The 25,675-nt window shown below is 42.0% G+C and overlaps 1 protein-coding gene across 1 annotated transcript in view; it reads right to left on the bottom strand.

Moving 5' to 3' along the window:
• lgr6 (leucine rich repeat containing G protein-coupled receptor 6) overlaps positions 1 to 25,675 on the bottom strand; it is a 274,970-nt gene that overhangs the window by 34,858 nt on the left and 214,437 nt on the right. Inside the window, exon 7 of the mRNA XM_033042482.1 lies at positions 1,577 to 1,645. Within this exon, the coding sequence (XP_032898373.1) occupies positions 1,577 to 1,645 (69 nt within the window). The remainder of the gene's footprint in view (positions 1 to 1,576; positions 1,646 to 25,675) is intronic.

The raw sequence follows: 25,675 nt of genomic DNA, 5'->3' as shown, positions 1-25,675 counted from the left end.
CCTAAAATCAGAGAATCAAATTTCTTGTAAAGGGCAGCCAGTGCACAGCAGGTAGAGTTGTTGCTTTCTAGCACCGGAGACCCGGGTCCGATCATTACCTTGGATGCTGTCTATGTGGAGTTTGCACGTTCTCCCTACGACCACATGGGTGTCCTCCGGGTGCACTAGTTCCCTCCGTCATCGCAAAAATGCGCAGGTTTATACTTAATCAGGCTCGGTAAATTGTTCCCAGAGTGTCGGGAGTGGATAGGCAAGTGGGATAACGTAGAACTGGTAAGAACAGGTGGTCAGCATGGACTTGGTGGGTCGAAGGGACTGTTTTGATTCTGTATCTCTAAACAAAGTTAAACTAAACTATTCGTGCAACTTTAAGCTGTTAATTAAATTAAGAACAATCTATTCCAATCCACTGGTTCCTGAATATGTGTAGCTAATGTCTCACAGGCATGTAAATTGAAAACATTCAACCCAAAGCTTCTAACACCACCAAATAAGAACTTGGAAAACAAATTTGACCAGACCACACTGGATGTTCCTGGATTAAATTAATTTTCAATACATTTTAAGCTCCATTCTGCATGAAAATGCCAGCCTGATATTATTCAACAATAAGAAAAGAATCAAGAGGATTTGGAACGCCAGAGCCTTTCACGGGTTGATATATCAGCTAAAAGGAACTTTTTGAGATCTTAACATTTTATAACACAATTATTTAGCAGTCAGTTGCATTGCTGGAACATAATAACATTACAGTGCGTGTGATTAAAGAATAGATTGCCAATACATCCGACCATTTCCTGGGACATAACCTCCATCCATAAGACCTCCTTCCTAAGTCATAGGAGCAGAATAATTTCATAAATTGATAAGTTATAGGAGCAGAGTTAGGCCAATTCGACCCATCAAGTCAGCTTCTCCATTCGACCATGGCTGATCTATCTTTCAATCTCATTCTCGTGCCTCCACCCCATCTCCTATGACACCATTAGTAATCAAGCACCTGTCGATCTCTGCTTTAAAAATATCCAATGAGCTGGCCTCCACAGCCGTTTGTGGCAATAAATTCCACTGATTCACCACCCACTGGCTAAAGAAATACCTCCTCATCTCCATTCTAAAGGTATGTCCTTTTATTCTGAGGCAGTGCCCTCTGGTCCTAGACTCTCCCACTAGTGGAAATATCCTCTCCACATCCACTCTATCTAGGCCTTTCATTATTCAGTAGGTTTCAATGAGATTGCCCCTCATCCTTCTAAACTACAGCGAGTACAGGCCCAGAGCCTTCAAACACTTCTCATGCGTTAATCCCATCACCCCCTGAATCATTATCGTAAATATTGTTAATTTTAGTGTCAATTGTCCTTGATATTTTGCATGGTGGATGGATATCTTGTGAGGAATTTGTATGCTTTTTGATCCACTTTCTTGGAAATGCACAAACCCATTTGATTTTTTTTGGCAATATCACAAAGACTCAGCACTTGCTTCAGTCAGTGACACAATTATTGCTAACTTTTATAGCAGAATTCCAAAATCAAGTTTTTGTTTTCATTATAATTGATTAATTGATACTCACAGTTCCTGAAGCTTGCTTAGAGTTCTGATGGCTATCGGAAATTCATCCAAGTCATTATAATTCAGGTCTCTGGTTAAAACAAAATGGGAAATTCCTTATTGATGACATATTGTGTTCTGTACAGTTAACTGGCACTAATGGGGTCTCTGAAGTAATGTTCTAATCAAAATTGTTTGACACACATCGTACATTTCATTTAGCCGTAGTGATAATAGTGTCTATTAAGTACTAGTTTAATCTGCTGATGTACAATACAGTAACCCTTCTACAAAATAATCCAATCTATATTTCTTAGTCTGTCAAACAGTCCAGATACCCTTGAATCCTATCAGTAAATCTGTTAACAGGCTCTTTGGCCCAATATGCCCATGCCAACAAAGATGCCACATCTACACTAGTCCCACCTGCTCGTGCTTGGCCCATATCCCTCTAAACCTTTCCTATCCATGCACCTGTCCAAATGTCTTTTGAATGTTGTTATAGTACATGCCTCAACTACCTCCTGCAGCAGCTCATTCCATATACCCACCGCCATCAGTGTGAAAAGGTTTACCCCTCTCACCTTAAACGTATGTCCACTAGTTCTTGATTCCTCAAATTTGGGTAAAGGACTCATTCACCCTGTCTATCCCACTCATGATTTTGTACACCTCCATAAAACCACCCCTCAGGCTTCTGCACCCCAAGGAATGAAGTTTGAGCCTGCCCAACCTCTCCTTATAGCTCAGCCCCACGAGCCCTGGCAACTCGTAAATCTTGTAAATCTTCTCTGCACTCTTTCCAGCTTTCTACTTACTAGTTACAAAGACCCTATTGGACTCTGGAGAACATGGATAGATGACGTTTCAGGTCGAGACCCTTCTTCATCTGAAACGTCATCTATCCATGTTCTCCAGGGTTGCTGCCTCACCTGTTGAATTACCTAGCACTTTACGCCCCTTTGTGTGTTAACCAGCCTCTGCAGCCCTTTGTTTCTACAATAAGATGCAATTGCTTGACTTAAAATGCTAATTAAATAAGGTTTCATCAAAAAATCTAATGACAATTTTTGAACTGACATATCGCAAGAGCCACATTCAGCACTTTTAAGTGCCACAGTCAATTCAGTAAAGCAGCAAATCCCAATGTTCAAACTGAATTTACACCGCACGATAAGGTGATATAATAGATAATACACATTATCTTTTAAATGGATAATCTCAAAAATGTTGTTATCTCCTATTAATCAGCAGCTTTATAAACTATGCATTTATGCAGATGTTATATTATTTTAAAGATAGGTATCAGTTAGCATTCTTGTGTTTTAATGTAAGAGCACATAGAAATAAATATCAGTTTAGCCGTTGCTGCAAATAATCATTTCATTGCTCTGTTTTCGGTACATACACCAAACAATTAAACACTCTTGATTTTCTGGATTGTCTATAAATCGACAATTGCTTGTATGGTTTCCTTAGCCATAGCATCTTTTAACAATAGGGTGGCCCAGTAGGGCAGAGGTAGAGTTGCTGCTTTACTGCGCCAGAGACCCGGGTTCGATCCTGACTACTGGTGCTGTAGGTACGGAGTTCATACGTTCTCGCCGTGACCGTATGGGTTTTCGCCGGGAGCTCAGGTTTCCACTGACATTCCAATGGTTTGCAGGTTAATTGGCTTTGGTAAGAATTGTAAATTGTCCCTCGTGTGTAGGATAGCGCTAGTATACAGGGCTCACTGGTCGTCATAGACTCGATGGGACGAAGGGGCTGTCTCTGTACTATATCTCTAAACTAAACTAAACTAATAGTTTAGAAGGTACACAAAATTGCTGGGGAAACTCAGCGGGTGCAGCAGCATCTATGGAGCGAAGGAAATAGGCGACCTTTCGGGCCGAAACCCTTCTTCAGACCCAGCTCCATAGATGCTGCTGCACCCGCTGAGTTTCCCCAGCAATTTTGTGTACCTTCGATATTCCAGCATCTGCAGTTCCTTTTTGAACACTTTTTAAACTAATAGTTTTATAGGTTGTATTTCTACCTTTCTGTAAAATTCCTCCTATTTTACCACATTAGCACATTTAAACAGTTCATGGTTTATAAATTGCAATTCCACCTTTCTATACAATTCCTCCTATTTATTGGAAAGAATTAGCACATTTAAAAATGGTTCACCATGTTGTTTAAAACACTGGAAACTCTTGCTATCCAAATGCAATTTAGTCAACATAGGTTTGTTGAGAACTCCCAGTCATTACCAAATAAAACTGTGCAATAAAAATAGATGCAGGGCACATTATTTGTGCATGAAGCTTTGTTAAATTAAATTAAAGAGACTGGAATTTTGATTTAATCAGCACTCGGAATCTTTGAACCTACACTTTCCTGTCCATAGTTTCTCTTCCCTCTTACCACAAAATTATCCAAACTTTTCTCATCGCAGCAAGAAATGGTCTGTCACAATCAAAACTATTATCACCAGCAAGTTATTAATAAATGCGGGAGTAACATCGCTGGTCAAACTGCACATGCTGACACAAACCTTTCTGAAGTGAACATTTTCCAGGCTTGAACTCTCGATTGGTGAAAGTTTGCTTAATTAAGAAAATTACAAGTTTTGCCTGTGATGGAAAACTAAGTGAACAATGCTGTCTAAATAGAGAGCTGAGGGATTTGATTAAAGCCTGAAAATGGCCAAAGAACCCATCAAAGCCAGTAACATTAAAGCCTCACCAATCTTAACAGCAGGACCCTATTAGAATATTGTAGTGTGGGTTCCTTGGCAACGAGCAATCTTGTGACTGACACTGGGGATGATTCTGGGGAAAATTTGAGGGAAGTGGTTTGGAACGGTGAAACCATCGGCTGAAGGTTATTTGGTTGGCGTGGGAGGTAACATGATTTGGGAGAAACACAATCAGTGGAAAGAATTAGAGGTAAAGAGGGGGAAAAGGTCGTAAGGTGGGAAGATGGAATTCTCTGCCACAGAAGGTAGTTGAGGCCAGTTCATTGGCTATATTTAAGAGGGAGTTAGATGTGGCCCTTGTGGCTAAAGGGATCAGGGGGTATGGAGAGAAGGCAGGTATGGGATACTGAGTTGGATGATCAGCCATGATCATATTGAATGGCGGTGCAGGCTCGAAGGGCCTAGTGGCCTACTCCTGCACCTATTTTCTATGTTTCTATGTTTCTATGTAAGATTAGGATGTAAGATATGGGAAGAAATAAGAGAATTCTGCGGCTGGAAGGAGAGAAGAATTAATTGCGTGCTGAGGAGACCACAAACTTCTGAGTTTGCGTTTTGCATTTGGTCTGAGTTGGTGTCCATTGTGGAAGTACTTCTTGTCTCCCTACCCTGTAAAGCAGGGCATTCTCCTTCAATGCTTAAAGCATTCTTCATTGTGGAATTCTCTGCATCAGAGGGCGGTGGAGGCAGGTTCTCTGGATACTTTCAAGAGAGAGCTAGATAGGGCTCTTGAAGATAGCGGAGTCAGGGGATATGGGGTGTAGGCAAGAACTGGGTACTGATTGGGGATGATCAGCCATAATCACATTGAATGGCAGTGCTGGCTTGAAGGGCCAAATGGCCTACTACTGCGTCTATTGTCTATTGTCATATTAGGCACTTCACGTTTAGGCTCTTAGTTCTTCAAATGAACTGAGGGATTATAATTATCTGTTAGGATATGTTCCAAAAAAAATTACCAAAGGAAAGGATAAGCATGTTGAACAGGATATGTGATAAGGTATTTACTCAGCTAAACACATTTCTTTCACAGTTAAAACTCCAGCACATGGCTGGTGCTGTCTTTTTAATTTTCTTAGAGAATAAAAAAACACCTTTTCAACAAATGTTCTGCAGACAATATTAAAGATGTAATAAAAAGGAACTGCAGATGCTTGTTTAAACCAAAAATGCTGGGGTAACAGTGGGTCAGGCAGCATCTTTGTAGAAAATGGATAGGTGATGATACGGGTCGGGACCCATCTTCAGTAGTGCTTATCAAATTTGAAAAAAATAAACAATTTAACAGTATTTATATAAAATTGAAAATATTAATAGACCTGCATTGTAGTTGGAAGAAAGAGATGATTTCAGATTTCAGAACAAGTTTCTATTGCAGCCACTCAAATAATTTTGAAGAGATTGATTTCAAATTTTCATTGCATTTTTACTAACTTAAATTTTTGAATAACAATTTCATGTATCAAGGAGCAATGAAAATACATCAAATGTGTGATGCTCCAGGTGCTGAAATTATTACAAAAGATTTGCCAAAGTAGAAAGTTAATCAAAACCCACACTGAGTTGAACAAAACCACATGAAAAAAATAGAGGGACCAATGTACTATGGGTCCAGAGGAAGTTTACAAGAATTATCCCAGGAATGAATGGGTTAACATTTGATGAGTATTTAACGGAACTGGGCCTGTACTCGCTCGGGTTTATAAGGATGAGGGGAGACCTCATTGAAACTTACAGAATAGTGAAAGGCCTGGATATAGTGGATCTGGAGAGGATGTTTCCACTAGTGGAGAGTCTAGGACCAGAGGTCAGCCTAAGAATAAAAGGACATTCTAGGAAGGAGATGAGGAGGATTTATTTTTAGTCAGAGGGTGGTGAATCTGTGGAATTCATGGCACACAAGGCTGTGGAGGCCGTCACTTGATATTTTTAAGGCAGAGATAGATATATTCTTGATTAGTACGGGTGTCAGGGGGTTATGGGGAGAAGGCAGGAGAGTAGGGTTAAGAGGAGAAGATAGATCAGCCATGATTGAATGGCGGAGGAGACTTGATGGGCCAAGTGGCCTAATTCTGCTCCTATCAAATGAATTTATTTAGTGGTTATTCATCTAATATAATTAAGGGCCTGTCCCACTTGGGCGACTTAATCCGTGAGTTCTGGCGAGTTTACCCTCGACTCAGACTCGCAGCATGGTCATCACAAGGTCGTAGGAGGTCTTTGTAACTCTGCTTCATGCTCGAGAGTGGTCTCTGCGTACTCGAGGCCTCAGCTAGGTCACGGCGTTTTTTCAATATGTTAAAAAATGCCCGCGAGTAAAAATAGGTCACCATTGAAAAAATCGATACTTATTTTACTCGTAGGTTTAGTCGTAGTAGGTCGTAGTAGGTCGGCATGTTAGTCGTAGGTAATCAAGGGAAGTCGAAGGTAGTCGAAGGTAGTCGTAGATAGACTTCATTATAGTCGAAGAGAGGTCAAAGGGAGGTCAAAGGAGGTCATCTTCACTCTCCACTATTCGGTGTCCAATTTTCCTGAAGTTAGTCGTAGCTAGTTGAAGCTGGTCTTCAACATAGTCGAAGGAGGTCGAAGGAGGTCTCTACATAGTCGAAGGAGGTCTTCAACATGTCATTTTTTCACTCTTCTAAACTCACCAATTAGGTCGCCCAAGTGGGACAGACCCTTTAGTCTACCTGGTATTTATTTTTCAAAATAGATAATACCAAAATAAAACCTTTTTCACTGACAACAATTTCAGTGTCATCTACAAACCCGTTAAAAATTCCACCTATATTTTCATCCAGCTCTTTAATATAAATAACAAACAATTGTTTAAAAACCATTGGCACACTTGTTATCGGCCTTCAGTCTGACAAACAACACAAAGTGCTGGAGTGACTCAACAGGTCAGGCAGCATCTCCGGAAAACATGGCTAGGTGATGTTTCTGGACAAGACCTACCTAACTATTCATCACTACCCACTGTCTCTGTCCTTTAGGGCAATCTTGTATCCATTTGAGCAGACAGAGTGGAGTCAAAAGATAAGTTGTTGAAGGTGAGGACAAAGTGCTGGAGTAACTCAACTGGTCAGGCAGCATCTCTGGAGAATATGGATAGGTGACGCTTTGGGTTGGGATCCTTCTTCAGGCTGGACAAGGGTCCCATCCCAAAATGTCACTTATCTATGTTCTCCAGTGATGCTGCCTGACCCATTGAATTTAGTTTAATTTAAAGATACAGCGCGGAAACAGGACCTTCGGCACACCGAGTCCGCACCGTCCAGCGATCCCTGCACATTAACACTATCCTACACACAATAGGGACAATTTACACATACACTAAGCCAATTATCCTACATACCTGTACGTCTTTGGCGTGTGGGAGAAAACCGAAGATCCAAGAGAAAACCCATGCAGGTCACGGGGGGAACGTACAAACTCTGCACAGACAGCACCCGTAGTCGGGATCGAACTCCGGTTTCCGGCGCTGCAAGCACTGTAAGGCAGCAACTCTACTGCTGCACCTCTGTGGCCGTCTGTGCTGAGTTACGCCAGCACTTTGTGTCTCTTTTTGTAAACCAGCATCTGCAGGTTCTTTCTATGAGTGAGAACATATCCGCAGAGGAGAATGTTTGCAGAGGGAGATTAAAACATTTTTGTTACCCTTCACATTTGAAGTATTACGTGCAGTTCTAGTGACCCCAATACAGTAAAGATGTGGAGGATTTGGAGAGGGTGAAGAGGAGGTTCACCAGAATGCTGCCTGGATTAGAGGATTACATCTACAGGCAGACTTTGGATAGGTTTGGATTGTTTTCTCTGGAATGTTGGACGCTGCAGGGAGACTTGATAGAAGTATATAAAATAATGAGAGGGTAGACAGTCAGAACCCTTTTCCCAGGGTGGAGTTGTGCAAAGTTTAATGGAGATGTGTGGGGCAAGTTTTTTTATACAGAGTGGTTGGGGCCTGGTACGCTTTGCCAGAGGTAGTGGTGAAGGCAGGTACGATAGTGGTGTTAAAGAGGCTTTCAGATAGGCACATGGAAGTGCAAGGAATAGAGAGATATGGATCGTGTTTTTGGAGGGGGTGTGACCGACGTTTGCAGCGGCCTCTGCAGTCAGTCAGTCTTTTTTTTTGTCCCGTTGAGTGTATAGTTTGTAGTGATTTATATATTGTTTTTTGTTTTTAACTGTGTATGTGTGGGGGGCGGGGAAACTTTTAAATCTCTTCACTGTATGGGGGACCCGACCTATTCTCTATCGGGTCTCCGTTGTCGTTGGGGCCTAGCACCGTGGAGCGGCCTCCAACCGGAACGACCTGGGGGCTCCAGTCGCGGAGCCTCCAGACTTACCATCGTGGAGCTGGCCGGCCGGAGCGTGGAGGGCTGTGGTGGTGCGCGGCTGCGGCCCGGCTCCGGAGCTTCGGTGGCTCCAGCTGCAGGCCCGGTGGACAGTAACATCGGGAGCTCGCGGGTCCCTGGTGGGAGACCGCTTTTCGGAGCTCCTGCAAAGCCAACTTCTCCCGCCCGAATTGCGGGGTTGAAAACAACCCGGAGTGGGGCCTTACATCGCCCGGCGTGGCTTTAACGGCCATGGGACTTGCCAGCGCCCGCCGGGGGCTCCAACATCAAGACCCGGAGTGGGGCCTTACATCGCCCGGCGCAGCCTTAACAACCGCTGGACTTGCCATCGCCCGCCGGGGGCTTTGACATCGGGAGAAGAATGGAGAGTAGGGATGAGACAAGACTTTGCCTTCCATCACATTGAGGAGGAGAATCACTGTGATGGATGTCTGTGTGAACTGTGTTGGTTGTTAATTGTTTATTTTTGTTGTATGACTGCAGAAACCAAATTTCGTTTGAACTTCATTTGAGGTTCAAATGACAATAAACGTAATTGTAATTGTGTACAAGCAGATGAGATCAGTTTAACTTGGCATCATGTTTGGCACAAACATTGTGGGCCGAAGGGTCAGTATCTATGCTGTACTGTTCTATGTTCTAGGTTATATTTATCTGCAGTCTGTTTTAATAAGCTGCTCTTTTGGTAAAAAAATCTGTAAAATCTTTTACTTCTTGCAAGTAAATTCATAGAGCCTTATAAAAGTGAGTAAGATGTTGTAATCTCTGCATTGGTTCAATGTATTCATTGTTTTAATTTCACTCTTATATTTTATCCATTCACTTAATTATTTGTCATAATCATAGAAACATCAAAGCTTTTGTGTAAAAATAAGTGCTCAACTATGTTTTTTATCTCTTATAGTTGGTTGCAATATTTGTCTTAGATAGAGTCCTGTACACAATAGACAATGGATGCTTTTAATACTTTATAAGGGTTGCCAAATTTACTATTAGCACTATAAGCCGATTGCAACAGCATTGAGTCATATTTGAAAACTATTGTCAGTTGCTTTGAATTTCTTTTGAAAGATTTAGCCATTCCGTTTTCATAAATAGTATGATTTGTGTATTAATTTATGGAATTACATTAAAATATTGCAAGTTTTGCTATCTATCAAAACTATAGTAAATTTTACTGTGGTGAGGCTGATAGACCTGCTGCCTCACGGCACCAGAGATCCACTTCAATCCTGACCTCAGGTGCTAACAGTGTGGAGTTTAAGCTTTCTCCTTGTGACCATGTGGGTTTCCTTTGGGTGCTCTGGTTTCCTCCTACATCCCAAAGACATGCGGGTTTGTAGGTTAATTGGCTTCTGTACAAATTGCCCCCAATGTGTTGGGAGTTAAAGAGAATGTGAAATAATATAGAGCTTGTGCGAATGAATGATTGATAGTTGGCATGGACTCGGTGGGTCGAAGGTACTGTTTCCATACTGTATCCCTAACCTAAAAAGCTGAAAAGGTTTAACAGAAAAAAATAGTGTGAGCTAAAGGTCCTGTCCCACTTGGACAACTTAATCCACGAGTTTAGATGACCCTAGATGAGTTGAAAAAAAAGTCAAGGTCGTGTTGACTCGCAGAAGTAAAAGACCTCCTACGACTATGTCTACGACCTCCTACGACTATATCTATGACCTCCTACGACCCCCCTCGACCTCAGTCTTTCACACCTAAGACTAACGACAACTAGCTACGAGTTGAAATGATCACATGATAAAATAATGTCATGTTTACATTTTTTTTTCTCGGGCCAGTTACCGGCCCATGACTACCTACGACTACCTATGACTATCTACTACAATCACGGCCTACTACGACCTACCTACGAGTAAAAAGTATCGATTTGTGGAGCCGCGGTTCTGTGGAGCGGCCAGCTGCGACGTTGAACTTTACATCCCGGAGCCTGGGATCTCTTGCTGAGATCGCCAGTGTGCGGAGCTCCGTCCGACGCGGTCTGTTGGCTTGGAAGCCACAGTCTCCGGTGGGAAGGTGGTCGTTCCTGGCACCCCAAGCCGCTGGGAGTTCTCCCGACGCAGAGCACCATCACCCGGCGAGAACATCGGGCGCCGTGGCGGCGACTGTGGAGGCCTCAATAGGCCCGACTTTGGGTGGACATGAGGATGGGGACTGGACTTTGTGCCTTCCCCCACAGTGGGAATCACAGTGGGGGGATGTTTTTGTGTTGAACTTCTTTTTGAATGCTATGTTGTATTTTTATTAGTGTGCTGCAAGGACATCAGAATTTCCCCTGAATAAGGGGATTAATAAAGTTTAATCTAATCTAATCTAATCTTTATTTTTTGCCGACCTCTTTTTTACTCTTGGACATTTTTTATAAGGTTGGAAAAAACGCCGCGACCTACTTGAGGCCACGAGGACGCGGAGACCACTCACGAGCATGAGGAAGAGTTACGAAGACTTCCTATGACTTTGTGGCAACCATGCTGCAAGAATGAGTCAAGGGCAAGCTCGGCAGAGGTCGCCAATTAGGTCGTGAAAGTGGGACAGGGGCTTAAAACAGCTCACAAATTGAATCCAGGGGAGATTTTTCTTACTGGTGGTAAATATGTGTGTATTTTATCTAATGAAGCTAAGTCATGAAAACTACTAACTGAGAATTTTTGTTCAACAGTGAGCCGATGCACGGTATTAGTATTGGAGCCAATAATATTGGTTTATTATTGTCACATGTACTGAGATAAAGTCAAAGCTTTTGTTTGCATGCTGCGCAATTAAATCAGATAATACTATACACAAATACAATCAATAATACACGTGCAAAAGCAAAAGAAAAGAGAAATAATATAGTTTTCAGCCTTGTTTTATCACAGTTCCAGAGAACAAATCCCGCAGTGAGGTAGGTTGGAGGATTGGGACCACACCCTAGCTTATGGGAGAACGGTTCAGAAGTCTGATAACAGCGGGGAGAAGCTGTTCCTGAGTCTGGTGGGATATGCTTTCAAGATTTTGTCTCTTCTGCCCGATGGGAGTGGGGAGAAGAGGGTATGAGAGGGATGAAAAAGGTCCTTGATTATGTTGGTTTACCTCCTGAAGAGTCAACAGTGGGTTGCTTGGTCTGTGTAATGGATCGGGCTACATCCACAATTATTTTGAATTCCTCGTCAATGCTAATGCCATTGAATATTAAGGGCAGTTGTGTTGCCCATGTTGAAGATGATCTTTGCCTAACATGAATGTTACCTGCCAGGCAACAGTTATCAGTCCATAGACACAAAATGCTGGTGTAACTCAGCAGGACAGGCAGCATCTCTGGAGAGAATGAATGCGTGGCGTTTCGGGTGGAGACCTTTCTTCAGACAAGCGAGTCATCAGTCCAAGATGTTCCATGCTTAAGACGCACAAAATCAACTCATTCATCTACATTGTCCAGGTGTTGCTGTGTGTAGGCATGAGTTGCTCTATTTAGTTTCGTTTAGAGATACAGTGTGGAAACAGGCCCTTCCGCCCACCTAGTCTGCACCGGCCAATGGCCACCCATTCACAATTGTCCCTATGCAACCCACTAGGGACAATTTACAGAAGCCAATTAACTTACAAACCTGCATGCTTTTGTAATGTGGGAGAAAACCCATGTGGTCACAGGGAGAACATACAAACTCCGCACAGACAGCAACCATAGTCAGGATCGAAGCCGGGTCTCTGGCGCTGAAAAGTAGCAACTTTACTGCTGCGCCACTGTGCTGCCCTGAATAATTGTAAATTAAATGGGACATTGCGCAATTATTAGTGAATATTGCTGCTTCTGACTTTATGATAGAAAAAAAGTTATTAATGAAGCAGGAATTACAGGTACGTTTTCCATGAGAGGCATTCAATTCATTTTAATTAGGGATAACTCCAAAATCTTATTTCTTCCCACAAAAGAAAAGCTTCCTATAATTTCTTTCCTTTACTCAATGTTTTTGGCCATGGATAGGTTGAGAAAGCATTCACATGCCAGCTAACCACTCAGTATATATGAGCTGATCACTCAGTATATATGAAATATTAATATTAACTTTTCATTTTCACAAAAATAACTTTGTGCATATTTGTACCATGCAATAATTTTAATTATAGTTGCTGTCATGCAACTGAATCACATCCAATTATTTGCATACCTTTGATCTATACAGAAAATGGGAGCACATTAAAAAAAGGCAGTGATTTATGATTCCGTTTTTTGCTGTTGGCATTGAGTTTCAAAAAGTTGTGCCAACTTAGAACATAAAGTCAATTCACTTCTTTATAAATTTATCTTTCGATCGAAAAAGCCAAAGGAGATAATAATCTCAAAAGAAGCTTGCTAAAAACGTCATCAGTTTAAATGTCTATCATTTTATGGAGAAAGTGGATTAAAACTGATGAGTAATTTCTTCATTTATCTGATGCAAAACTGCTTTAGAACACTACAAGACAGAATGCTTTGACTATGCTATGACCTTATAGAGGTGTATAAAATAACAGGAGAGGAATAGATCAGGTAGAGTCTCAGATAGCTCAGAGTCTCTTGCCCAGAGTGGGGGAATCTAGAACCAGAGTGATATAGGTTCAAGGTGAAGGTGGAAAGATTTAATAGGAATCTGAGGAGCGGTGAGTGTTTGGAACAAGCTGCTAGGGCAGGGACTATAGCAAAGTTTAAGAAACAATTCGACAGATACATGGATAGGACAGGGTTGGAAGGATATGGGTCAAACGCAGGCAGGTGAGACTTGGGCAATTTGGGCGGAAGGGCCTGTTTCCATGCTGTATAACTCTATGACTTTGACAAAAGACATTGATTTATTAAATATGTAAAAATCTATTTCTGTATAAAGAGTGAATTAACCGATTACATTCACAACAAGGAAGATCAAGAAACGTTGTATCGATGAAGCTGTGCTGGAAATATGAACGTGAATTGAATGTTGTTTTAGTAAAGTAATGAAAGGCTTGGTGGGGTAGTGATTTGTCACATTCAGTACTCACACACTTAGAGCTCCCCATCTCCATTTGAGTTTCACAGAATCGGCCCAAAGTTATATTGAAAATGACGATTCGATTAATCCACACCGACTAGTGATCACCCCGTACACCAACACTATCCTACACACGAGGGATAATTTACAATATTTATCAAAGCCAATTAACCTACGGATTTGTATGTCTTTGGACTGTGGGAGAAACTGGAGCACCCAGAGAAAACCCACGCAGTCACGGAGAAGACGTACAAACTCTGTATAGACAGCACCCGTAGTCAGGATCAAACCCGGCTCTCTGGCGCTGTAGGGCAGCAGATCTGTCGCTGCGCCACCGTGCCATCCATCGCCACCGTGCTGCAACTTCTGTCACCCAGTCAAAATGATCAAATATGAAGACTCGCTTAACGACATGTATTCATATATTCCAGGCAAAATAAATTCTGGGGCAGCTTTTCTGAAATGTCTTCAAATTAATGAAAAGCACAGATTAATTTAGTTTGTCCAAAAACAAAAGGTGTGAGAAGATTTTTTCCTCACACATGACAGGGCCTGTGGAATTATCTACTGGGAAAAGTGGTTGCTCCAGTATGATTATACTTTTTAATTAACCCTGAAGAAGGGTTTCGGCCCGAAACGTTGCCTATCTCCTTCGCTCCATAGGTGCTGCTGCACCCGCTGAGTTTCTTCAGCATTTTTGTGTACCTTCGATTTTCCAGCATCTGCAGTTCCTTCTTAAACAAATGCTTTTTAATTAAATTGCTATCTTTTAAGACAATATATTGACATCACTTTTTAACATCACTTTTCTTTCTAACACAGGTTGAGAAAGTTGCTAAAATGTAGAAGCAAGGAACTGCAGATGCTGGTTTACAAAATAAAGGCACAAAGTGCAGGAGTAACCCACCCCTCCATCCATATTCCTTCCTCTCAAGGAATTCTCAACTCTTTTGTCTCACACTTTCTGTTTTTTTCATCTCTGGCCTTTGTCCAACCATGAGGCTATCAAAAAACCTCCCTCACACACCTCTTACCTGCCACGCTTTGTTCTTCCCCTCCTCTCTTCCAACTATCTTTATCCCCCTCCATTAATCAGTTTGAAGAAGGATCCCGACCTGGATATTCACCAATCCATGATCTCCAGGAATGGTGCCTGACCCACTCAGTTACTCCAGCATTCTGTGTCTTTTACTATCTATAATGGTCAAACTGCCGACTATTCTCTTAAAGTTGCAATCAACATGGTCTCTCATCCATTAAGATGTTTCCAGGACAAAATGCGTGCAATAGCCTCTGTAAACTTCTTTCACTCAAAACATTCTCATGCACTCATTTTGTTAATAGCACTCTCATTTCACTCCTAGCATTGGGGAGAAGGTATAGGAGTCCGAAAAGCATGACCACCAGGTTCAAGAATAACTTCTTCCAGCCAACCATTAGGCTCTTGAACACTACACAACACTAACCTCAACTATGAACTATGGAGTGTCTTTAGTTGCACTAAGGACTTTGGGATTTTATGCTGAACTGTTGCGATTATTCACTTATAACATTTTTATTTATAGAAGGAAAGAGCGTTCACGTCGCGGCCCTGTATCCACCAATCTTTCCACCACCACGCGCAAGACAGACACCATTGTATGCAGATGCCGAGAAGTGTGTTCAGCTCTGGCTGAACAAATTCTAATCTTGTGTGTGTGGACTCGATAAGAAGAGATTTATAATCTACTAGACTAAGTGGGACCCGTTGGGTCCCAGCATCACACGGGAGGGCTAGTGCCCCAACGCAATATTCCACCTCTCCACCAATTACAATATTGGTGGCCATTGGGGGTGGGGGCTTTCTGGAGCACTAGTATGGGTGTTGTGGGCTGAAGGGACTGGTTTCCAGAGGTCTAGTTTGGACATTGTGGGCCGAATGGATAATTGGGCTGGCGGCTCAGTCACTCAAGCTTGTAATTAGGCAAGGCAACTTTAATTAGGCAAGGCAACTTTAATTAGGCAAGGCAATTTTAATTAGGTAAGGCAATTTTAATTAGGCAAGGCAATTTTAATTAGGCAAGGCAACATTAATTAGGCAAGGCAACTTTAATTAAGCAACACAGCTTTAGCATTTCCAAACCAAAGGAAACACAGCTTTAGCATTTCCAAACCAAAGGCAACACAGCTTTAGCATTTCCAAACGAAAGGCAACACTGCTTTAGCATTTTCAAACCAAAGGCAACACAGCTTTAGCATTTCCAAACCAAAGGCAACACAGCTTTAGCATTTCCAAACCAAAGGCAACACAGCTTTAGCATTTCCAAACTAGATTTTCAAACCACATTAAGGGCACTGACAGGTCAGTAAAACCACTCACAGTTTAGTAGACATGTGTTCAGTGTTATTCACACCTCAGACTGAGAGACATGACCCTCTCACTCCCCCATCTTGCAGAAACATTTTTTAAACACTAATAACTGTTTTATTTTTAATCAATGGGAAAAATCCTCTTGACCTGCGCAGCAGAGGGGGACTCTGAGTAAGATGGCCAAAAATCACAGCCGTAAGTGGCAGCGTTTTTTCTAAAATGAATATACAGAACAACAGGAGGTGATCAAGATCAGACTTTTAGTAATATAGATTGTCCATGTGTATTGTGTTTACAGGTCTTTTATGCTACTGCAAGTTAGGATTTCATTGTCCCATTGTTGTTACATATGACTATTATTACACGTTCGACTCTTAGCATTGGGTCAGTGTATTTTCTGAATCTCCCTTGCTTCTCCCACTTATAAAACAGAATAAAATAATAAGTCCACATGTCTTAATGTCAATACGCTTTGCTTCTTTCTTTTTTCAGATGCCTACTGGCTTTAGAATTAGAATAATAACAATTGTCGCCAATCTTTATTTATTCTTTTGATCCCCGCTGGCAATGGCCATCGCGAAAGCATTCTCACGCAGATTTCTAAGAAAATATTGTCCACAATTCAAGTTCCATCAAGAACAAATATCATTGAAAATCGGGCATTCATTAATTAGGATAGGGCAGGAAAATAAAAACCAGAGAATGGTTTAAGGTGCGAGGAGTAAGATTTAACAGGAACCTGAGGGGCAATTTTCTCGCTCAGAGGGTGGTGGGTATATGGACCGAGATGTTAGAGGATAGGCACAAAGTGCTGGAGTAACTCAGCAAGTCAGGCAGCTTTTCTGAATGAAAAGGATAGACGATGTTTCGGGTCGGGACCCTTCTTTGGACTAAAAATGGAGGATGGGGGGAGCAGTGGGGAGGTTAGAAAAAACCAGGATCAACCAAGGCTGGCAACAAATGCCTCCAGCTCTTCACACCCCAACACTCCCCCCCCCCCCCCCCCCCCCCGCATCCCCTACTTTCAGTCTGAAGAAGGATTCCAACTCAAAACGTCACCTATCCTTTTTCTCCAGAGATGCTGCCTGACCCACTGAGTTACTCCAGCAATTTGTATCTATCTTTGGTATAAACCAGCATCTGCAGTTCTTTGTTTCTATGGGATGTCAGAGCAGGCAGTTGAGGCAGATTATGTAACGATGTTTAAAAGACTTGGACAGGTACATGGATTGCAAAGATTTAGAGGGATATGGACCAAATACAGGAAAATGGGACTATCTTAAATGGGCCACCTTGGTCAGCATGAACAAGTTAGGCCGAAAGCCTGTTTCCCGACTGTATGACTCTATGACTAAGTGAACATGCAGGTCTGAAGCTTTGTTGTGACTCTTCTGAACATCTGGCAGGCTAATATATGGAGGACAGATATATACGAGGAAATGTAAAATGGCACCTTATAAAGGGCTTCAAATGCTCGCATGCCACGCCCATAATTTTGATGTGTTGTCCATTCTGTTCAGTTTCTGTTCAAACAGGCAGCACAGTGGCACAGTTTATACATTTTCCTTTAAACTGTGGATTTTCTCCGGGTACTCCGGTTTCCTCTCACACTCCAAAGACGTACAGGTTTATAGGTTAATTGGCTTCTGTAAAATTATGAATTGCCCCTAGTGTGTAGGATAGTGCTGGTGGTCGGCGTGGACTCGGTGGGCCGCAGGACTTGCTCTGTATCACTGAAGTATCTAAAACCACTAATAAAAATGTAATCTTGCCTGTGAGGCTTCTTCCTGATCAACTTAAATGGCTCATAAACCAGCACATGTAACACCTTGTACCTTCCAAAGAGTCCATCAGGGACTAAACCGGAAGTTGGACTATTTTATACTGGACAAATTTTACGTTTATCAAGCCAATTAACCTACAAACCTGTACGTCTTTGGAATGTGGGAGGAATCCGAAGATCTCGGAGAAAACCCACGCAGGTTACTGAGAGAACGTACAAACTCCGTACAGACAGTGCCCGTAGTGGGGATCAAACCCGGGTCTCCGGCGCTGCATTTTGCTGTAAGGCAGCAACTCTACCGCTGCGCCACAAGGTAGTTCTCTCAGGAAACCCAGTCATTGCCCTTCCTACGGTCATATCCCTGTCCTCTCCGCAGGCATTCAGCTCTCAGCTGCCACCAACCTTCCTTCCACAGATCTGACCTGGCCCCCTCATCCCAAACAACAACAAAAACCTTCACAACCATTCACTCAGTCAGTGCTTGATCTTGTTGTTGCAAACTACTCACACACCTCACCCATGATAAAAGCACAATTAATCAAAGCAACCAAAGGCAAAGAAGGTCAAATGACGAGAGTCATTACACAATGGAAACATGGCTGCTGTTAAATTTATTACATCACTGATATAAAAGTGGGAGAGTAAGAAGGGAGTCAGATCTGTGATATGATTCATATATTCAATGGCACGGTGACGCAGCGGTAGAGTTGCTGCCTTACAGCGCCAGAGACTCAGGTTCGATCCTGAATACAGGTGCTATCTGTACGGAGTTTGTACGTTCTCCCCGAGAACACGTGGGCTTTCTTTGGGTGCTTCATTTTCTTCCCTCACTCCAAAGTTATGTAGGTTATGTAGGTTATTTGGTTTTGGTTAAAAAAAATTGTAAATTGACCCGAGTGCATGGGGATCACTGGTCAGTGGGGCGAAGGGCCTGATCTCGCAAAGTATCTCTAAATTAAACTACACTAAAAAAATTATCAAAACCAGGAGCTAAGTGACAAGATGCAGGGGTGACATGGGAATGGAAGTAGTTATGGGGATGGGAAAGTTCAAAGGAATATTTGTAATTAGGTAATTATGAATTTGAATTGTGTGCCCTGCAAGATGGGAAGCCAGTGGGGGTCAGCAAAGATGTGCTTTACACAGGAATCGCTGAGTGATCGGCGTTTACACTCTGTTCGAGTAAATAACTCTAATTGCTTTTATCCACCCTGTTCCCATATCCCTTCAACCGCTGTTCCTTCATCAGCATGTTTAATCTAATCTTGAATGTTTGACATAGTTCCTGCTGAACCACTAACCATAGAAATGAATTCCACAGCTACTGAAAACGATGTGTAATTGAGGGAAAAGATTTTGATGCACAACAGATTCTTGCAAACGAAAAGTTTATGGAGAATTTAACAATTTCATAGAGAGGAGCTTGGAAAAAAAAAACATTTTGCCGATGTAAAAGTATTCAATTTTATTGATTGATAATAGAGGGATAATGGAGAGATAATAGAGGGCGGCACATTGGCGCTGCAGTAGAGCACCAGAGACCCAAATTCGATCCAGGCCATGGGTGCTGTCTGTACGGAGTTGTACGTTTTTCCTGTGACCGTGTGGGTTTTCTCCAGGTGATCCAGTTTCCTCCCACACTCCAAAGACATGCAGGTTTGTAGGGTAATTGGCTCTTGTAAAAAATGTAAATTGCCCCTAGTGTGTCGGATCTTGTTAGTGCACGGGGATTGCTGGTTGGCGTGGACATGGCGGTCCGAAGGGCCTGTTTCTGCGCTGTATCTCAAAACTAAACCAAGGAATTTGAATCCAAGTGTATCCCTACAGATTCTGGTAACACATTTGACCATGGATAAAAACATTGATTAAAGTAAATAACATACAAGAAAGCTTGTCATTTTGTAGGAAGAAATAAGATTTTGACACACAATTGTCATCCCCGCAGTTATTTCCAATCCTATGTCATCCATGTACCTTGTGATACAGGAACTGCAGGTGCTGGTTTAAAAAAAAGACACAAAGTGGTGGAGTAACCTGGCTGGTTAGGCAACATCTCTGGAAAATGTGAACAGTTGAGGTTTCACGTTAGGGCACGTTAGGGAGGAGCGGCGCCCGGTCGGGGCGGCCCAGCCCGAGGGAGGAGCGGCGCCCGGTCGGGGCGGCCCAGCCCGAGGGAGGAGCGGCGCCCGGTCGGGGCGGCCCAGCCCGAGGGAGGAGCGGCGCCCAGTCGGGGCGGCCTGGCGCGAGGCTGAGACGGTGGCAGTACTCACGTGAGGGCGATCCGGCTCGGGGCTGGAACGGTGCTCCGGTGGCTTGGACGGTGTTCTGGCGGTGGTGGCCTGAGTCCGGGGTTCGGCCGCGCGCCAGCGGCTGCGTCAGCAGGACTGGTGGGCGGCAGCTTCGACCACCCCGGGCCGCGGTGTTTGAGCCGCGGGACAGGTTTTAACATCGCCCGGGGGGTATCGCCTCAGCGCAGAGGGAGAAGAGGAGGGAAGAGACTGGAGACCTAAGACTTTTGCCTCCATCACAGTGAGGAGATGTTGGGTGGACTCACTGTGGTGGATGTTAATATGTGTTTATTGTTGTTTTTTATTGTATTGTATTGTATGTATGACTGCTTCAATTTCGTTCAGACTTCGGTCTGAATGACATTAAAGGTTATCTTATCTTCTTCTGAAGAACAGTCCTGACCCAAAATGTCACTATTTTCAGAGATATTAGTTTAGAATTTAAGACTTTGGACTTTAGAGAAACTGTGTGGGAACAGGTCTTTCGGCCCACTGAGTCCGTGCCGACCAGCGATCACCCAATACACCAGCACTATCCTACACACTAGTGACAATTTACAATTTTACCGAAGCCAATTAACCTACAAACCTGTACGTCTTTGGTCACAGGGAAAATATACAAACTCTGTACAGACAGCACCCTTCGTCAGGATTGAACCCGGGTCTCTGGCGCTGTAAGGCATCAACTCTGCGGCTGCACCACCGTGCCGCACCAGGAAAATGCTTAGTCAAAATAGGATTATGCAGGCACTTCCCAACCTGTTGAAAGAGTAAACAAAACTCCCGTCCCATTTTCAGCTTATTGGGAGAGAGCAGCAATATTGGTGCTCGTAATTTTCCATTTGATCTGATAATTAGACGTGACGGGCCAAGATCAAAGACAAATTGACGTTCACATGTACGCACTGTCAAAGGCATTCATTACTTTTCCCATGCCTGGAGCTGTGCACGCAGAGGTATCCAGTTATGAAATAAATAGCTTCACTCTGCTGTTTATAAGCACATTGCAATTTTAATAAAACCATTTGGTGCCCGTTTAGAGTCAAAGAGTCGTACAGTGTGGAAACAGGCCCTTCAGCCCAACTTGCCCACACCGACCCAGCATGTCCCATCTCCACTAGTCCCACTTCCCTGCATTTGGCCCATATCCCTCTAAATCGTCCCATCCATGTACCTGCCTAATTGCTTCTTAAAAGTTGTAATGGTTCCTGCCTCAACTACCTCTTCTGGCAGCTTGTTCCATACACCCACCACCCTTTGTGTGAAAAAGTTACCCCTCAGATTCCTATAAAATCTTTCCTCCTTCACCTTAAACCTATGCCCTCTGGTTCACGATTCCCCCATTCTGGGCAAGAGACCCTGTGTGTCCACCCAATCTATTCCTCTCATGTTATTATGCAACTATAAGATGAATATTTGCCAATATTTACCTCATTTCAGAAGTACACTGTTTCCTGGGAAATGCTTTGGGATGCAGACCCAACTGCAGTGCAGGTTTACAAAAATAAGACACAAAGTGCTGGAGTAACAGAATGGGTTTCTGGAGGACTTGAACAGGTGAATGTTTCGTTTCTGGACCATTCTTCAGACTGATTATAGTTTTTATTTATTATTTTAGAAGGGTACATAAATTCAGATGTGACAGAGGGGATGCAAAAGTGGAGAGAAAATTGCACAACTGATACTGGAGAACGTTAAGGCAGTACTTCAAAATGAGTTCCTGGAATAATAATCCCTAGAGTACTTATGGGTAAAACTTGGGAAAGAAAGAGGGGCTATCACTTTGATGGGGTTATAGCATAGGTGGGAATTGTAGGACACGATATGTAGTCTAATCACAGGAAGGTCAAAGAGAAATACTAATAGTAGTCAGGGATTCTAAGAGACAGGAATTGTCTTAGTGCAAGGGGGTTAGATGGGTCAGAGTTTAAGTATAGTTAGAAGATCTTTTTTTGGGAGAGTATGTAGATCGTGTGAGGCTCTGGAACCGAGGGTGTTGAAAAATCAGTGGTGGACCTGTACTTGAGGACCACTGCAGGTTGACATCAGATGATCTGTGTTCAATATAACTATTATCCAAACTCTATAAAAGATCTGTATTTTGTAAAGTAACTAAATAACACTATATGTTTTTTTTTCTCAGATAGCTTGAAGTAATGTATCCAAGTTAATGTGAGAATTGTGTAGGAAGGAACTGCAGATGCTGGTTTAAACCAATGATTGACACAAAATGCAGGAGTAACTCAGCGGGACAGGCGGCATTTCTGGATAGAAGGAATTTGTGACGTTTTGAGTCAAAAGAGTCTGAAGAAGGGTTTCGACCCGAAACATCACCCATTCCTTCTATCCAGTGGCTGCCAGTCCCGCTGAGTTACTCCAGCATTTTGTGTCTATCTTTGAGAATTTATTTTTCTAGTTTCAGCTACATCTGACAGATTTGTCAGATTTATTTCTTTAAATTCTTTTATCAAAGTTCAGTCTGAATAAACATTACCTGCTCCATTCATTATCGTGTAGAGTTGAATCACTGTCCTCACTGTCTTCTCCAAAGAAAACAATTTACTTAGCATCTATTCATAACTTTGCAGTGCTCTGAGCACTATTGAATTCCTCATCATCTCTTTGAAGTAGAGGTGTTCAAAATACACACAATGTTCTAACCAAAAATGTTTGACCACATCCCAGATTTCAATTAGCCTTATTGATAATAGTGTCCATTGAGTACTTGTTTCATCTGCTAATGTACACCACAGTAACCCTTCCACAAAATAATCCAATCTGTATGTCAAACAGTCCAGATACCTATGAATGCTATCAGTTAATATGTTAACAGTGCAAATTACTCCCATAAAAAAAAACTGTAAGAGTACTGTTATCATAAAATGTATGAAGGAATAACGCCAACCATTTCAGACTCTTCAACAAAGGTAAACATCCCATGGTGCTCTATAAAGGTTTATCAAACGAAAACAATTACCAAGTTTTATATTATATATGAAATATTTGGGCACATGGCCAAAGTCTTAGTCAAATGATAGACTCGTAGAAGGTAGGAAAAATAGAAATAAAGAAATTAGTTTAGTTTAGTTTAGTTTGGAGATACAGCGTGGAAACAGGTCCTTCTGTCCACCGAGCTAACGCCGACTATCGATCGTCCTAGTATCGTACATGAGTTTTGTTTTCCCACTTTTTCACCTACACACTAGGGGACATTTACAGAAGCCAATTAACTTACAAACTTGCATGTCTTTGGAATGTGGGAGGAAACTAGAGCACCTGGAGAAAACCCACGTGATCACATAGAGAATGTACAAACTCCGCACAGACAGCACCCATAGTCAGAATCGAAACCAGATCACTGGTGCTGTGAGGCAGCAACTCTACCACTGCGCCACTGTGCCTAAGGCGAACCGTGGAACTTGATGGCACTAGCTTGGGCTTATTAGTTATAATTGAGCTCTACCGCTGCACCACTGAGCCGCCCTAATTAGGACATGATTCAGGATAAAATTTCAGGGAGTTACATCTTGGCAATTGAAGGAACAGTCACCAACAATGAAGCAATTAGAAGACCAGTGACAAGGAAACATATGTATCTAAGACTGCCAGAATTGGAGGAAATTATAGAGAGAGGATGAAACCATGGATGGATTTATAAAGGAGGCTGAGAGTAGCAGGTTTGCAAGTAAAAGTGAGGTGAGTAGGATTTAGGGCGTGGACACAAGCAGCAGAATTTTGCATTGCCTCAAGCTTACCTTCAGTTGTAGGGAAACCAGTTAGGATTATTATTTATATATGGAAGATAGATACAAAAAGCTGGAGTAACTCAGTGGATCAGGCAGCATCTCTGGAGAGAATGAATGGGTGATGTTTCGGGTCGAGACCCTTCTTCAGACTCTACCCGAAACATCATCCATTCCTTCTCTCCAGAGATGCTGCCTGACCCGCTAAGTTACTTCAGCTTTTTGTGTCTATCTTCGGTTTAAACCAGCATCTGCAGTTCTTTCCTGCACTTATTATTTATATATTGTCTGTAAACCATATTATAAGCAGATAATTTAAACCTCAGAGAACAAAACCTATTTAGCTGCACTGGATTTTGATTTTAGTTAGTCCTAGTGTAATTTATTATAAAGACATCAGGCAGCTGATTTTCATTATTCCGATGAACTTCAAACATCTTTCACGTGAATATTTACCTGGAAACATCAACAAATCCAAATACAGAATAATATTCTTTGGATAAACTCAAATAAAGTTATCTCCTCAATGCTTTTTGTGAGGTTGAGGAATTACTTCAAAAAATACTGATACTACTTGCAAATGTTCTCTTTAAATGCCAATAGTTCTATCTAAAATACATAATATATAAAGATCTAGTTAGACCACAAGACTGTAAGACATGGGAGCAGTATTAGGTCATTCAGCCCATCAAGTCTATCCACCATTCAACCATGGCTGATCTATTTTTCCCCCTTGAACTAATTTTCCCTTTGATGCCCTTACTAATCAAGAGGTAGTTATTATAACGACAAATCAGGCAGCTGATTTTCATTATTCCTATGAACTTCAAACATCTGTTGCAAGTGAATATTTTTCAAAAAGTACTGATACAGGTTGTCGTAGGTTGACGTCGGTGTAGTCGTAGGTGGACGTCCCAATTCTCGAGGAATTGTGTCGCCGGTCGACGTAGCTTGTCGTAGCGACAATGACTAACTGATAGCTCGCTGTAGACATTGTTGGAGGGTGGGTCCAGATTTCTCACTCTCAACTCTCACCCAATGTTGACAGCCCTGTGATACTACTTGTCAATTTGTAAGCTTTTTAAATACCAACAGTTATATCTAAAATGCATAATGTGTAAAGATCTAGTTATACAATAAGACTATAAGACATGGGAAAAGAATTAGGTCATTCAGCCCATTGAGTCTATCAATCATGGGTGATGTATTTTTCCCACTCAATCCCATTGTCCTGCCTTCTCCTTGTAACCTTTGATGCCCCTACTAATCAAGAAGTAGTTATAAGTTAAAATTACATGTATTTGTTTTAAAAAAATGTAAAAAATAAGTGTAACTGTTCTTACTTAAATCTTAGTAATTTAAGATGTTATCATTAAAAATGTTAGTGATTTATGTATTGTTGTTTGAATGGTCTGTATTGATCTTTTTGGACACCACAGATCATTGTTGATTATCAAACCTTCTCTTCCTATTATTGTTAACTCATAAACACCATAGTGAAGTTAAGGAGCAATATGCTTTAAAAAGGCTTGTTTCTTCGGTTTTAATAAAATAGAAGAGTTCCTGGCATTTTCCCATAACTAACTTGCATAAGTGATTGTATTCCATTTACAGAGTTGCCTCACCATTTGAAAAATGAGATCTTCCACTGAATCCGATACAACTGGCAAAATCATGCAGGACAAAACTAAAATGTCAATATGTTACATTTTATTCCAATTCATGACTTTTTTTGTAAATCATCCTTTCTTCAAAAAATATCTTCAAATTAAGCTGAAAATCTGAGTGTTTAGGTGGTGGGTTTATGGAATGAGCTGCCAGATGAGGCATGTACAATAACAACATTTAGACAGGAA

Source organism: Amblyraja radiata, chromosome 24, assembly GCF_010909765.2.
Source record: "Amblyraja radiata isolate CabotCenter1 chromosome 24, sAmbRad1.1.pri, whole genome shotgun sequence".
NCBI classification, from domain to species: Eukaryota; Metazoa; Chordata; class Chondrichthyes; order Rajiformes; family Rajidae; genus Amblyraja; species Amblyraja radiata.
The sequence above is the reverse complement of the archived record's forward strand: the minus strand, read 5'-3'. Positions and strand labels throughout refer to the sequence as shown.